General features: G+C 39.6%; 1 protein-coding gene across 12 annotated transcripts in view; it reads left to right on the forward strand.

The window, feature by feature from the left end:
* Nucleotides 1-15,148, forward strand: part of ANKS1B (ankyrin repeat and sterile alpha motif domain containing 1B) — a 746,995-nt gene that overhangs the window by 188,622 nt on the left and 543,225 nt on the right. For all 12 annotated transcript variants that reach the window (XM_073327431.1, XM_073327436.1, XM_073327427.1 and 9 more), the window contains one exon: nucleotides 1,838-1,978. In XM_073327431.1, the coding sequence (XP_073183532.1) occupies nucleotides 1,838-1,978 (141 nt within the window). The remainder of the gene's footprint in view (nucleotides 1-1,837; nucleotides 1,979-15,148) is intronic.

Consider the following 15,148-nt stretch of genomic DNA (forward strand, 5'->3'; position numbering starts at 1 on the left):
GCTGGAGTCTGAATTTAGGACTACTTACTCGCATTTGGACAGTATATTTGCAAACGTGAACGCTCCAAACTTTTTTCTGTTAAATGAAAGTTTAGAATCTGAATGTTAGTGGGGCCATATAGATTCATAGATACTAAGGTCAGAAGGGACCATTATGATCATCTAGTCCGACCTCCTGCACAACGCAGGCCACAGAATCTCACCCACCCACTCCTGTGAAAAACATCTCACCTATGTCTGAGCTATTGAAGTCCTCAAATGGTGGTTTAAAGACTTCAAGGAGCAGAGAATCCTCCAGCAAGTGACCCGTGCCCCATGCTACAGAGGAAGGCGAAACATATCATGCAGGCTGGAACTGGTTCATGGGCCGGTTATTCTATATACGTGAGTTAGACGTGAGCAAAGTAACCACATGAGGCATGGAATTAAGATGGAAGTGTAATTTAGGGATTGTCTTCACTACTGCGCTACGTTGGTGCAGTTGCATTGACGCGGTCTCCTGTCGATGTAATTACTCCACCTCAACAGGAGGCCGAAGCTATGTCGGCAGGAGAGTGTTTCCCACCGACATAGTGCAGTGTAGACACTGCTTTAAATCAATGTACCTTATGTTGGGGGAGGGAAGGGGAGAGGGTTTCAAGTTACATCAACTTTAGCAGTAGTATAGATAAGCCCTTACAAGATGTGTAACTTTATTTAGTGTAACTTTGTTCTAAGGGTAGGGTTTTTCAGAAGTGTTCAGCATTTACCTATATCATCTACTGAAATAAATGATAAAACTGTGATTCACTTCAGTGGGATCAAAGATAGGCTAACACAGTATAATTTTGAAAATCCCACCCTACAACTCCTTACTAAGGATGGGGGCAGGAGGTAGGATCACAGTCAAGAAAAGGGGGATGATCTGTGTAAATAGAAAAATGCCCACCTTTTCTCCCAACAACCGTTATAGAATAATGACAGTGTTTAAAATGAAAACATAAAATGTGTTTCAAATATCCTCAGTGGCTCCACAGTAGACATAATTTTGAGTCTGTGCAACAAAGACTTGAAGCAGGAAACAAAACGGTAACAATAGAATCACTTTCCCTGAAACCCCTTGCCCTTGCTGTTTAGGGCAAACAAACATAGCAGGTTTTTTTTTGTTTTTTTTTTTAAATGAAAAAGCAATAAGTATTCACCATACATAACAAGTTACCTTTTTTCATCATTGGTAAACATCAAACTAAAAATGAAATCCTAAATTGTGATTAAATTTCTACTACTTCTCTGCAAAAGCCACTGGCCAATTCAAGCTAAAATGATTGTAGTTATATATATATTTTTAATTAATATAATATTTGGCTGTGGAAAGAAGATCCCATTATCTTCTGGTGTTTCTGCAATATTCTACCTACTGTACAATTTCTAAGAGCAGTAAAAATTTAATGTTAGTTTTCATTCTCTGCAAGCTGTAGTGGAAAAATAATGTAAAAATTAAAATTTAAATTAAAATGCTCTTTTTTTCAATTGAAAAGTTGCAGGGTTTCTGGTGTTGTACATTATACATAATCTGAATATTATTTGTAGACTGAAGGTGAGTAATAAGAGGATTTCAGAGACAGAGACTATTTAAAATACAGCTTACTGTAGCTCATCGCATCTTTTTTTCTTTAGGTAATATAATATGCTTTACTGATTATTGATTGAATAGATGCACTGTATTAAGTTGAAAATGCAGTATATTTATCAGTTTCTGGAAATGTGAAGTTTCTCAATCAATCTTAGCATTTTTAACTATGGTAAAATAAAGCAAAATGTTTCTGCATAATGTTCCAGTAAACTTAATTTTCCACAGAGGCCTTCATCAGCAAACCTCTCACCAGGGGAGGAGGAAGAGGAAGATGTCCGGGAAAACAGTTGTGGTCCTGCAGGTTTATGGGAGGCACTGACACCCTGCAATGGATGTAGGAACCTTGGATTCCCCATTCTTGCACAGGTATTTATCTTTCTATCTTAAAATCTGTAAGTTATAGAGCAGTGGTTCTCAAATTTTTTTTCATAGATCACTTGAAAATTGCTGAGGGTCTTGGTGGACCACTTAATGATCTTTCCAAATGTTGTTTGTACCATTAGCTAACTATTGTAAAGCGCTTTGGATAAAAGCGCTATATAAAAAATGTTATTATAATGAACATTTTTTGTTCTACAAATAAAAGCACACAACTCATATTTTAATATCAGTAGTCTTACCTTTCTAATGAGATGGATGTGCCCTCTCTCCCCCGCTGCGGCAGCCCCCGAGCTGGGGCTATAAAGGACGGGGGGGTCTCTCCCTCTCTCCCCGGCCGAGGCAGCCCCTGAGCAGGTGCTGGGAAGGATGGCCATCTCTCCCCAACAGCCTCAGCCCTGGAAAGTCACCTCTTTCTCTGGCTACCACAGCCCTGCACATCCCAAATTTCCCCCAACCCCCTCTTCTCATCCCACTGTCCCCTCCCATCTACCCCCATTTCTCCTAAGGCCACCACCTCACCTTACATGTGCGTCTTCTCCAGGGTCCAGGCACCTAATTAGTGAAGCCATGCCTGCGCGGCTCCACTAATTAGGTGGGTGGCCCTTCATTCTTTTGTGTGCAGCTGCCCAGGCGTACACCTTAGAAGGAACTATCTGCAGACCACCTGAATGGAGCAGTGGTCCGCAGACCACAGTTTGAGAACCTCTACAATAGAGTATTCTTACAATCTTTCTCTGCCAGACCCTTTGCAGCTGTTTCTATTATCATGTTTCTAAATCTATAGGAGTGCAATACAGTATCATCTAGATCAGTGACTACTCTACTCCTTAAAGGAATCTGATTTGTCTTGTATCCCCAAGATTCACCTCATTTAAAAACTACTTGCTTACAAAAGTGGACATAAAAATACAAAGTATCACTGCACACTAATACTGAAAATTTGCTTACTTTCTCATTTTTACGATATAATTATAAAATCAACTGGAATAGAAATATTGTACTTACATTTCAGTGTGTAATATATACAGCACTATAAACAACAGATTGTATGAAATTTGAAATTGTATGAAAATTTGCTAGTGCTTTTTATGTAGCCAATTGTAAAACTAGGCAAATATCTAGATGAGTTGATGTACCCCTGGAAGACCTCTGCATAGCCCCAGAAGTATGGTTACCCCTGGTTGAGAACCACTGATCTAGATTATAGACGTAATCTACTGGCACAAAAGTATCTACTACACACTTCTATTTATACAAAATAATAAATCTTTTCCCTGTGCTTTCCTCTAGAAAACAGTAACATTTTAAAAATGGAATAATGTACAGAAAAATAAATGTTATGAACAATGGACATCCTGTAGAAGTAGCAAAATTCTAATTTCCTGAACACTCTTTAAAAAGACACAGAGCAAAAGTGCCTAAGTGATTTCGAGATCCAATGAGACTTAGATTCTGAAGTGCCTAAGTCACTTTTGAAAATGGGAATGTCTCCTAAGTCACATAGGTACTTCTGAAAATTTTGTCTGCAATCTTTTAACTACAGAATTTAAAAGGGTAAGCATCATATTGTATTACCCATCTAGTTAAGCTTTATGTACAAAATGTTCAATTTACAAAGGCAATTTCAGAGGTTTGTTTACCCATGGTTTTGGCAGATTATTTCATTCTTCTTGGGAAATTCACAGGCTTTTCACAAGGCAACTGTGGGTGTCAGGGAGATGAATTTCTTCATGGTCACGTAAGACCATTAGACCACTGTACAGCTGCTACTGCATACACATGGGACAAATTCTCCTCTCAATTTTGTAACACATGAAAATTTGGCTGTATGTGTCTGATATTTTAGGCAAGAGTACATCTTGAGCTTAATATCTTAAGCTTTCTTGGAGAGCGTATTTACATATAACATTTTAGATAAGCTAAAATAGGTGGCTGTCTTTCAACTGCATCAAGCTTTCAGTAACAAGTTGTTTGGGGTTTTTTTTTGTTTTATTTTTTAGAGCATGAAATCTACTGTATAAAAGGGCAGCTGCTGTTGATGCCCCTCCCCCCAACCCCCAGAATAAGGAAATGTTTTAAAATAGCATCAGAATATGTAACATTTGTTAATATTGGAGCTGTTTGAAAATATTCAAATGGAACAGTTTTCCATTGAAAAATATTGATTCAATGAAACTGAAACATTTGTTTGAACTTTTGTTGTATTATAAATTAGAATATAATAGTCAATATGACAAAGATGAAACGTTTAATGAAAATTCCAAGATTTCAGTTTTTCTTCCTAGTTTGGGATTAAACAATATTTTGAAATCTTGAAATTACCTGCAGGTCAGAAATTCCTTCCCCTCTTAGTATAAAGGCACTGCAGTTCCTTCCTCCTAGAGTAGTTTGGGGACTTAATACTACATCTGAAGTGATATAATAGTATACCCCAAGACTCCTCCTTTGTAGTTTGTATAACTTCCCCAAAAAATCCACTTAAATCCTGACATTTGTCAAGTAATCATTAACACTCTTGATATTCTGGAAAAGGATAAAGGAAAATGGCTAAGAAATGTAGGGCTAAATCCTCCTTATCCACTGGAAGACTAAACACTAGCATCTATGCAGGCATGCCAGTAGGTGAGTCCTGTGCAAGGTGAATCATACTGCCACAGAGCAGGATGGCATATCAGGAATGTCCAGCTCATCAGGTCTGCCCAGTACATCAGAGTACTTGCTGTCTCCTTTCTCATGGTGCAACTTTCTTACTTCTGTTATGTCTTGCACTTTTGTTGTGCTACTGAATGTGGGCTTGTCCAATTTCTTCTATCGATTTCAGTGAAGCAGGATCAGTCAATTAATGAACTTGAATAGTGACAATCAAGATTTAGTCAGTGCTCCAGCTTTTTATGAGCTGCTTGTTTCTTCAACATTTCAACAGTTGCTTTCTACTTCATGACATTTATAATTTCTAGACATCTTTAACATCTTTGGTATGTAACAAGGTGCAGTGTTATCAGATCTCTAAAAGATATAGCAGTATTTTAGGTTCTTACTGGTTATCAACTCCTAGTTTTTCATAAATTACTTTTAATGTTGGTACTTTTCTGCTTTGGAGTTATGTCATTTATTGATTGATTATGCATTAATCTTCCCATGGTGAACATGTGTGAATCATAGAAAAATAGGAATGGAAGGGATCTCGATGGGTCATTTAGTCCAGACCCCTGCACTGAGGCAGAACTAAGTATTATTTAGACCATCCCGATGGATGTTTGTCTAGCCTGTTCTTAAAAAACCTCCAGTGTTGGAGATTCTGCACACTCCTGAGGTAATTAAATACCCTTACAGTTAGGAAGGTTTTCCTAATGTCTAACCTAAACTGCCCTTGCTGCAATTTCAGCCCATTTCTTGTCCTATCCTCAGAAGTTAAGGAGAACAATTTTTCTCCCTCCTCCTTGTAAAAACCTTTTATCATGTCCCCCCTCAGTCTTCTCTTCTCCAGACTAAACAAACCCAATTTTTTTCAATCTTCCCTCATAGCTCATATTTTCTAGACCTTTACTCATTTTTGTTGCTCTTCTCTGGACTTTCTCCAATTTGTCCACATCTTTTATGAGGTGTGGTTCCCAGAACTGGACATAATACTCCAGTTGAGGTCTTATCAGTACTGAGTAGAGTGGAAGTATTATTTCTCATATCTTGCTTACAACATTCCTGCTAATACATCCTAGAATATTTGCTTTTTTGCAACAGTATTACATTGTTGACCCATACTTAGTTTGTGATCTACTATGACCCCCCAGATCCTTTGCTGCAATACTCCTTCCTTGGCAGTCATTTCCCATTTTGTATTTGTGAAATTGATTATTCTTTCCTAAGTGTAGTACTTTGCATTTGTCCTTAGTGAATTTCATCCTATTTAACTCCCATTTCTCTAGTTTGTCAAGATCATTTCGAATTCTAATCCTGTTCCCCCAAAGCACTTGCAACCCTTCCCAGCTTAGTATTGTCTGCAAACTTTGTAAGTGTACTCTCTATGCCATGATCCAAATAATTTATGAAGTTATTGAACAGAACCAGACACAGGAGAGATCCCTGCAGGACTCCACTCAATGTGCCCTTTCAGCTTAACTGTGAACCATTGATAACTACTTTCTGAGTATGGTTTTCCAGACTGTTGTGCTCTCACCTTACAGAAGGATCGTCTAGGCTAGTGGTCACCAACCCATCAATCATGTTCAACTGCTTGATCCTGGAGCCTCTTCCAGTTGATCACGATCTCTAGGCCGCTAAAAGTCTGGCAGCGCAGCGGTGCTCAGGCAGACTGCCTGCCTGTCCTGGCACCATGCCACTCTCGGAAGTGGATGGCTGCTGGCACATCTCTGTTCCCCTGGGGGGACGGGGGAAGAAGGCGGGGTGAGGTTGCTCCGCACGCTGCCCCCACCCCCAGCACCATCCCCGCAACTGTCCCCACAACTCCCCAAAAAACAAAAAATAAGTAAAAAGACATTTTAACGTTTTGGCCATGCTGCGTTTTCTGTTCTCTTTCCTTCCTCGTGTAGTAATGGCCCTATCCTGTTTCTGGTCTTCCTCTTGTTTCTCATGTATTTGTAAACTGCTTTCTTGTTACCCTTTATATTCCTAACTAGTTCAACCTTGTTTTGTGCTTGCTCTTTCTAATTTTGTCCCTTCATGCTTGTGTTGTGGGGTTGTTTTTATATTCATCCTTTGTAATTTGACCTAGTTTCCACTTCTTGTATGACTCTTTTTTGAGTTTTCATATCATTGACAATCTCCTGGTTAAGCCAGCATTGCCTCTTACTATACTTCTCATCTTTCCTCTGCATTGGTATAGTTTGCTCTTGTTCCCTTAATAATGTCTCTTTAAAAAACTGCCAACTCTTCTGAACCCTTTTTCCCACTTAGACTTGCTTCCCATGGGATCTTACCAACCAATTATCTAAGTTTGCTAAAGTCTGCCTTCTTGAAGTCCATTGTCTTTATTCTGATGTTTTCCCTGTTTCACCATTCCCTAAAATCAGGAACTCATCATTTCATGATTTCTTTCATCCAAGCAGCCTTCCACCTTCAGATTCTCAACTAGTTCCTCCCTGTTTGACAGAATTAAATCCAGAATAACCTCTCCCCAGTTGCTTTCTACACCTTCGATAATAAAATGTTGCCTATGTTGCATTCCAAGAGCTTGTTGGATAATCTGTGTCCTGCTGTATTTCCCAACAAATGTCTTGGTAGTTGAAGTCCTCCATCACCACTAAGTCCTGTGTTTTTGGATGATTTTGTTGTTTAAAAAGTCTCATCCACCACTTCTTTCTCCTATTTAGGTGGTCTATAGTAGATCCCTAGCATGATATCACCGCTGTTTTTACCCCTTTTATCTTTACCCAGAGACTTTCAACTGGTCTACCTCCCATTTCTCTATCTCAGCCTCGTGCAAGTGTATACATATTTGATATACAAGGCACCTTCTCCCTTTTTTTCCCCTGCCTGTCCTTTCTGAACAATCTATACCTTTCTATACCAGAATTGCTGTCATATGAATTATCCCACCAAGTTTCTGTGATGCCAATTGTCATATTTGTGATTATTCGTTAGTATTTCTAGCTCTTCCTGTTTATTTCCCATACTTCTTGCATGAATATACAGACATCTAAGATGTTTATTAGATTTCCCCTCTGTATTCCCTCTTGTGTCTCCTTCACCTGGGCTGTGATTTCCCATATTGACCCCCAGATTCTGACCTCTCACCCAAGTCTCCATGTTTTGGATTTACCTGTGGGCTTTTGGGCTCTCCTGCCCCCATTAAACCTATTTTAAAGGTTAGCCAGTCTGTATCCGAAGATAGTCTTCCCCTTCCTTGATGGTGGACCCCATCTCTGCTCAGCAGTCTGCCTTCTCAGAACAGGGTCCCATGGTCAAGGAAGCTGAAGACCTCCTGTCGACACCACCCGCGCAGCCATGTATTTACCTCCAGGATGTATCTGTCTTTGCCCAGATTATTTTGAGTGATTTCATAATTTAAAAATAATTTTCCTTGCCTATTTTTAACATAAGACAAATGTAAGGGCTACTATAGTAGCAATGAAATTGGTTCAAGATTGTTTTCCAGATATGGGCTGGTCCCTTTTCCCTTTTAATAAAGGAGGTTCATTTCAGGATTTACTTAAACTGGAGGACAGTAATTTCCTGAACTAGTTTGCTTCTTTTACACTTAAATTGTTTACACTTACATTGTTTACACTAGTTTGCTTCTTTTACACTTAAATTGTTATTAAGCAAATTCAGTTTTAATAAAAATCATCTGTCACTCACTAAGAGGATAAAAAGGCTCTTTAATTGTGTACACTTAACTCTGTCTCTTTATTTTTGCCCAAGTCCTCCATTAGGTCTCAAAATATATCTAGACAAGTATTATATAAAAATGAGCTTTTGTTTTTTCTATTTTTTTTCCTATCGGACTAAAGGGGAAAAAGCCAAAGAGTAATAACATTCAAGAAGATACAGGGATAAGATCTGTGGTCGAAATGACAATATACTATATCTCAGTATCACTGTAGAAATGTCTATGTTGATATTAATACTGCACGTCTCTATCGGGACATCTGTAATTCTTATCCAAATGCTTCCATGCTCTAAATAGGGATCAGCACTGCCTGTGCGCAAAGTTCATAAGAGGCTTATTACCTTAATAAACCCCTATTCTAAATTTGGCCAAACTAAAGCCCATGTCAGACACAAAAGAAACCACATCTCTGGTGTGTAATCAGCTACCACAGGTAAAGAGCCACTAGGAAGATGGATGGGCATACGTATATTGCTACAGATATGGGTGTCTGCTGATGCTTACCACATAATGACAATTAAAACTTTGTGTGGCCACTTCCGGAAAGATAGGGCTGTAACTCTAGAGAGATTTGCAAACCTTGCTCCAAGTTAAATGTTTGTATTTTGTATCTTTGATGTATCCTTTGTATACATATCCACAATTAACATGGCCCAAACTAAGACTATCATAATTCACACATTTATAGTGAGCCTCCGAAAATAGATGAACTTTGGAGTGTGACTTGGTCTGCAGATATGGGCTCTGGAAAAACAAATTCCAGAATTGAGGACTCCTCACTGAGAATGTAGAACTGTTAACTTAAGCACTTTAAAGTATTGCAATAGCTAATGAAGAGAGAAAGAAACTGTTTTCAAGTTATCCAAGACATAAATCATTTACATTTTTTTAGATTTAAACTAACAACTTGATTTGGTTCCTCAGCTTGTGATGGGTTCAATCCAACTCCTATATTTCTCATGTAACACTGCAATAAGAAGTGTTCTTACTAGTCATGTCAGCACATTTGACATGTCAGAAATTCAGATCTCATTATGGAGACACATACAAATATAGAAATAAAGTATTTGGCTTCATCCTTTAAAAAATGCACCTTTTTTTTCCTGAGAAGCCAAATAGGAAGAATGGTCTGTCAATTATTGAACACCATCAGTTAGTACATTTTGCATTTCTGTTCTAGCTGGGAATAAATCTTAACTATTCTCTAAACACTGTATTTATAGATTAAAGGGGAAAGGCAAATGGAAGTTGATTTCTACTTTAGATAGGCAGTTGGCAGAATAATTCTAATTAAAAAGGTAAATCCTGAGTGAGATGAAGACAGTGTTTGTCTCTGACCTAATGAGCTAGCAGTATTAAGGGAAAAGAAGGATTGATTTTCAAGTTTGAGACTTGTTTGGTTTCTTTACTGTATTTGTATTTTAGTTCAGAAAAAGAGGTTGGCTGGCCAGAGTTCTGAGTATGTAATAGCTAATATCACATCCATACAGAATTCTGCTGCAAAGCGCAGTTTCCTAGTGCAGTTTGACCATGTCATCCCTCTCTTCGAATCCCTCAACTGGTTCCCTCTTCTCTATCCTGTCAAATATAAGCTACTTTTATTTATTTTCAAGGTCCTTTATATTCAGTCCCCGCCCTACCTATCAGCTCTCATTTGCTATCAATCTGTCGATTGATTGCCTCCACTCAGCCTACGATGACAGCCTTCGCTACCCACTTGCTAAATTTCAGACAAACACCTTTGTGCTTTCTTTCATACTGCTCCACATGCTTATGTGGTGCTTATGTAAACATCTGCAAAGCCACCTAATTATCCACCTTCAAATCCTTCCTCCGAATTCTCCTTGTGATAGCTACAAAAAAAACCTTGACAGTAGTCGGGCTCTTAGTGTGCAGGGACCATTACCTGTCATGCTGACCAGTATTATCTCATTGTATTCTTGTACTCCCCAATCTGTTTTTTATCTTATACTTAGGTTGCAAGTTCCTGGGACAAGAACCATCCTTTTGTTCTGTTTTAGCACAGTGCCTAGTGGGGTTGTGGTCCATGACAAGGTGTCGTGGGTGCTACGGTAATACAAATTAATAATAATAATTTCTGTTGTACTATGCGTAGGTTTTAAAAATATCTGACAATAATAACTGAACTTTCATGAAAGTAGCTCTTGTAGTCAGTGAGGACACAGCAGCTCCATACCCACTCCAGTTCAGTGTAGGAGGGGAGACCCTTATCCCCAGCAGTGTATCTGCATAACAGAAACCTTCCTTTACCCCCTCCTCGACCCTGAGATAATTTTAAATAAAATAAAACCCAAATTAAAAGTTGGCCAGAGGATGAATTCAGCCTACAACCCAGAGCTCTCAGTCCCCGCAGCACTCTAAACCTCTAGTGCTGGAGGGTTCATTGGCATTTGTTTACCCTGAAGCAAGCTTTTTGGTATGTTAATACCAGCCTTTATTCAGGTGAAGCGCTGTTAGAATCTCTTAGAGTACTTTCTGAAATAACTCTTAACATTTTAGTGATTGAATCTAATACTGGCTCTATCTAGCCTTCAAACAAAGTATGGCACTAATGAAAATTCTGCCTGTCCCAAGAGCCGGGCTTAAAGAGAAAGATACTGCACACAGAGTTCTTTGTTAAAATTGACTCAAAAGTGGGAAATGAGTAAAGAACTTTTATTTTTCATTATCTGGAGAAATCTCACTCCACTTGATCAGTGAGTGAAGGAGAGGACACTGAGAGGAAACCCTAACCAAATAACCATGAATGATGCCTGTTAATATGTTTTGTACAATTGAGAACAAAGTAGCCCGCTGAAACATGGAATCTTGAATCCAGAACATGTGCATAAGTATGTCCAAAATGTGGCAATATCTATTGGCTGAACTGTTCCCAAATATAGGGAAATATAGAACCCCGAAGTCCCCTTTCATACCTAGATTAACATTTATATTTGATCTATAGGAGTATTTCCAAATGAGATAACTGGTCTGCTGGCTTGGTCCCCACAGGTAATGGGTTAACTTTGAGACTATGGCCTATTTTTCAGAGGTATTGACTACCCGTGGTGTTCCCATTGACTTCACCTGATGTTATGGGTTCCTAGCACCTCTGAAAATCAGGACTGTTGTCTTTATATTGAAGTGTACAACACAAACTCTTTTCTTCTAAACTTTTTTGTGAAGAGACAAGTTTTCTCACTCAGCTGCCCTTCCAACAGAGCTGCAGTGAAGCTTTATTCAGGCATGCAGCAACAACCCAGCTGCACTAACATGCCCTTCCACTAGAGCCTACAGTGACTCAGCCCTCAGGCATGTGGCAGCAACCTCTCCCTGAGTCCACCCAGGGTCAGATGACCCCCATGCTCAGGTATTTTCCCAATCCTGACAGAGTTGCAAATCAGTCTGTGTAACAGCACTGTCCGGCCAAGAACCCTCCTGGTGCCTCGGACTGTATCAGACTCTTGAGACTCCCTGCCTTGCTTTTGCTCCTGTTCCTATTCCTGCCCCTACCTAGACTGAGCTCTGTTCCAGTCTTGTCCTTGCCATATTCTGACCACACTCCAGCCCTGTTACTGACCCACTCCAGCCTTGTCTCTATTTTCTGACCCTCCCCGGACTGTCAGACTCTGACCACCTGGCTTCAACTTCTGGCTTGCACCTGGACTTCAGCTATGGCACTGGTTGTCTATGGACTCTAATCTCAGTTCTGACCTGGCTTGTCCCTGGATCTTGATTCTCGTGCCACCCTTGGCCCAGTCACAACCCTACGTCTGGTTTTGACTTCTGTGCCAACAGCTAGGCCTGAGTGCCAGGAGACAGTGCTTGACAATTCTTTCCTTAATCATCAGTGCAAAGTGTTCGTAAACAAGCCACAGATTTACAGCAAAGAATTCTTCCTCTGTAGGGAGAACCTTTGCTTGCATAGAGCTGGCAGAAGCAGTATAGTCACCCCCTACACTAGCAGCTCCTCCACCCCCTGACATAAGGGAGAGGAGAAGATGTGAGGGAGTGTGATGGAACTGAGCTCTGCTGGGATCAGTCTTCCACTGGTGTAAGGGACCTTGCACCAGCAGCATAAGTTAAAGCAAGATCTCTGTAACCACACAACTCAGAACATATGGTTTCTAAGTAGAAATTTGTCATGTAGTCATTTGTTCTTTTCTTATCTATGCAGCAAAGCAAGGACAATGTCAGCATTGTGGAGCTACACTAATCTAGACCAGATGAGATTTTGGCTCAGTGCCTTCGGAAACCAGCAATTCTGATTGGAATTCTTATTCCTTTTTGTGTTTTCCTAAGTAATGTTTTAAAAGCTTTTAAGAATATGAAGGATGATTGATTGAAATAGGTAAACCTCTTACTCCATTTTCTGGATTTTTTCATAGTCATTCTCCTTTTTAGCAAAAACCAAACTTTATAACAAAAATATTGAGATATTATTCATATATTCATCTTGTTGACAAATTCAGAATTTTATATTTTGTTATCCTAATCTCAGGACACTCTCAAGGTATTTTAAATTTTAATTTTATATATATGTATATATTTGCTTTTTATTATAATCTCCTGAAATCTTGAGGTTGAAATCTGTCTATTTACAGAATGTATTTCCCTACTTGCTACATTCTGGATTGCTAGTGCTTATGATTGCAAGGCTGCTTATATTGCTTTTTCAGAAAGACCATTGAAACATTTGTTTGAGGAAGTGGGTTCAGGGACGGGAGTGGGAAGAAACATGGTTTCATAGATTTTGAAAACCAATATACTGTGCAAATAAATGCTTTGGGCCTGCCAACCTTTAAGCTTCTGCTTCTGGATGAGTTTCCACTGAACTCCAAAGGACTAGTCCCCTTCCTGGAAAATAAGGTCACTTTTAGTGTAACTGATTTTTAATTGATTTCTATTGCCTTAGGATTGAATTATTCCCTCAGGTATGCGCACACTGCACCATTGAAGTCAGTGGAAATAGCATGCATGAATCTGAGGGAAGCATTTGGCCCTTAAATTTACTTCATTGTAACATCTTAGTTTGACAGTTATTTTATTGTTATTTTCTAGTTCGATAATGCATAGTGTTTCTACCTGTTATTAAACAACTTACAAGGCCAGTAATGATAATGACTTGGGCCTAAATGTAGAATCCAACATCCAGCTTGAATAACTGAGCCAGGAACTGATCATACATAGACAGGCTGTGGGTTGGAATTCTTCCTTCCCAACCTCTTCAGCTATAGAGTAGTTGTGCATACAATCTAAACTCTCTCTCGTGCTAATACATACATTTGTTCTGCTATATTTCAAGTTAAGACCAGCTTTCCTTTTAAAGCTTGACCATTCTAAGTGCTCTAAAATCTGTACAGTTACTTCGATTGTCTTGAAATTTGGTGTACCTCACTGGGGTTCAGCATAGAGTCAGTGATCCAAATTTGGGGCCATTTGGCCACAGGGTCCTGAGATACATCCCCCTGGAAAATTTTTTCTTAAAGTTGATCTATTCTGGCAATGCTTTTTTTCTCATAGATAGGAATCAAATAATCATACCAGGGTCTCCAGCACGTGAGGATTACCCTAGCAGAGTGCATGGTACCCACCAGCCCTTTGATGGAAATCAAATTAAAATATTATTTGAAAAAAGAGTTTTGCTTCTCCAGTGGTTTCAGAGTAACAGCCGTGTTAGTCTGTATTCGCAAAAAGAAAAGGAGTACTTGTGGCACCTTAGAGACTAACCAATTTATTTGAGCATGAGCTTTCGTGAGCTACAGCTCACTTCATCGGATGCATACCGTGGAAACTGCAGCAGACTTTATATACACACAGAGAATATGAAACAATACCTCCTCCCACCCCACTGTCCTGCTGGTAATAGCTTATCTAAAGTGATCATCAGGTTGGGCCATTTCCAGCACAAATCCAGGTTTTCTCATCCTCCACCACCCCACACAAATTCACTCTCCTGCTGGTGATAGCCCATCCAAAGTAACAACTCTACACAATGTGCATGATAATCAAGTTGGGCCATTTCCTGCACAAATCCAGGTTCTCTCACCCCCTCACCCCCCTCCCAAGAACCACACACACAAACTCACTATCCTGCTGGTAATAGCTCATCCAAAGTGACCATTCTCCCTACAATGTGCATGATAATCAAGGTGGGCCATTTCCAGCACAAATCCAGGTTTTCTCACATCCCCCCCACCCCCATACACACACAAACTCACTCTCCTGCTGGTAATAGCTCATCCAAACTGACTACTCTCCAAGTTTAAATCCAAGTTAAACCAGAACATCGGGGGGGGGGGGGTAGGAAAAAACAAGAGGAAATAGGCTACCTTGCATAATGACTTAGCCACTCCCAGTCTCTCTTTAAGCCTAAATTAATAGTATCCAATTTGCAAATGAATTCCAATTCAGCAGTTTCTCGCTGGAGTCTGGATTTGAAGTTTTTTTGTTTTAAGATAGCGACCTTCATGTCTGTGATTGCGTGACCAGAGAGATTAAAGTGTTCTCCGACTGGTTTATGAATGTTACAATTCTTGACATCTGATTTGTGTCCATTTATTCTTTTATGTAGAGACTGTCCAGTTTGACCAATGTACATGGGAGAGGGGCATTGCTGGCACATGATGGCATATATCACATTGGTGGATGTGCAGGTGAACGAGCCTCTGATAGTGTGGCTGATGTTATTAGGCCCTGTGATGGTGTCCCCTGAATAGATATGTGGGCACAATTGGCAACGGGCTTTGTTGCAAGGATAAGTTCCTGGGCTAGTGGTTCTGTTGTGTGGTATGTGGTTGTTGGTGAGT

This window comes from Lepidochelys kempii, chromosome 1, assembly GCF_965140265.1.
Source record: "Lepidochelys kempii isolate rLepKem1 chromosome 1, rLepKem1.hap2, whole genome shotgun sequence".
In the NCBI taxonomy this organism is placed as follows: Eukaryota; Metazoa; Chordata; order Testudines; family Cheloniidae; genus Lepidochelys; species Lepidochelys kempii.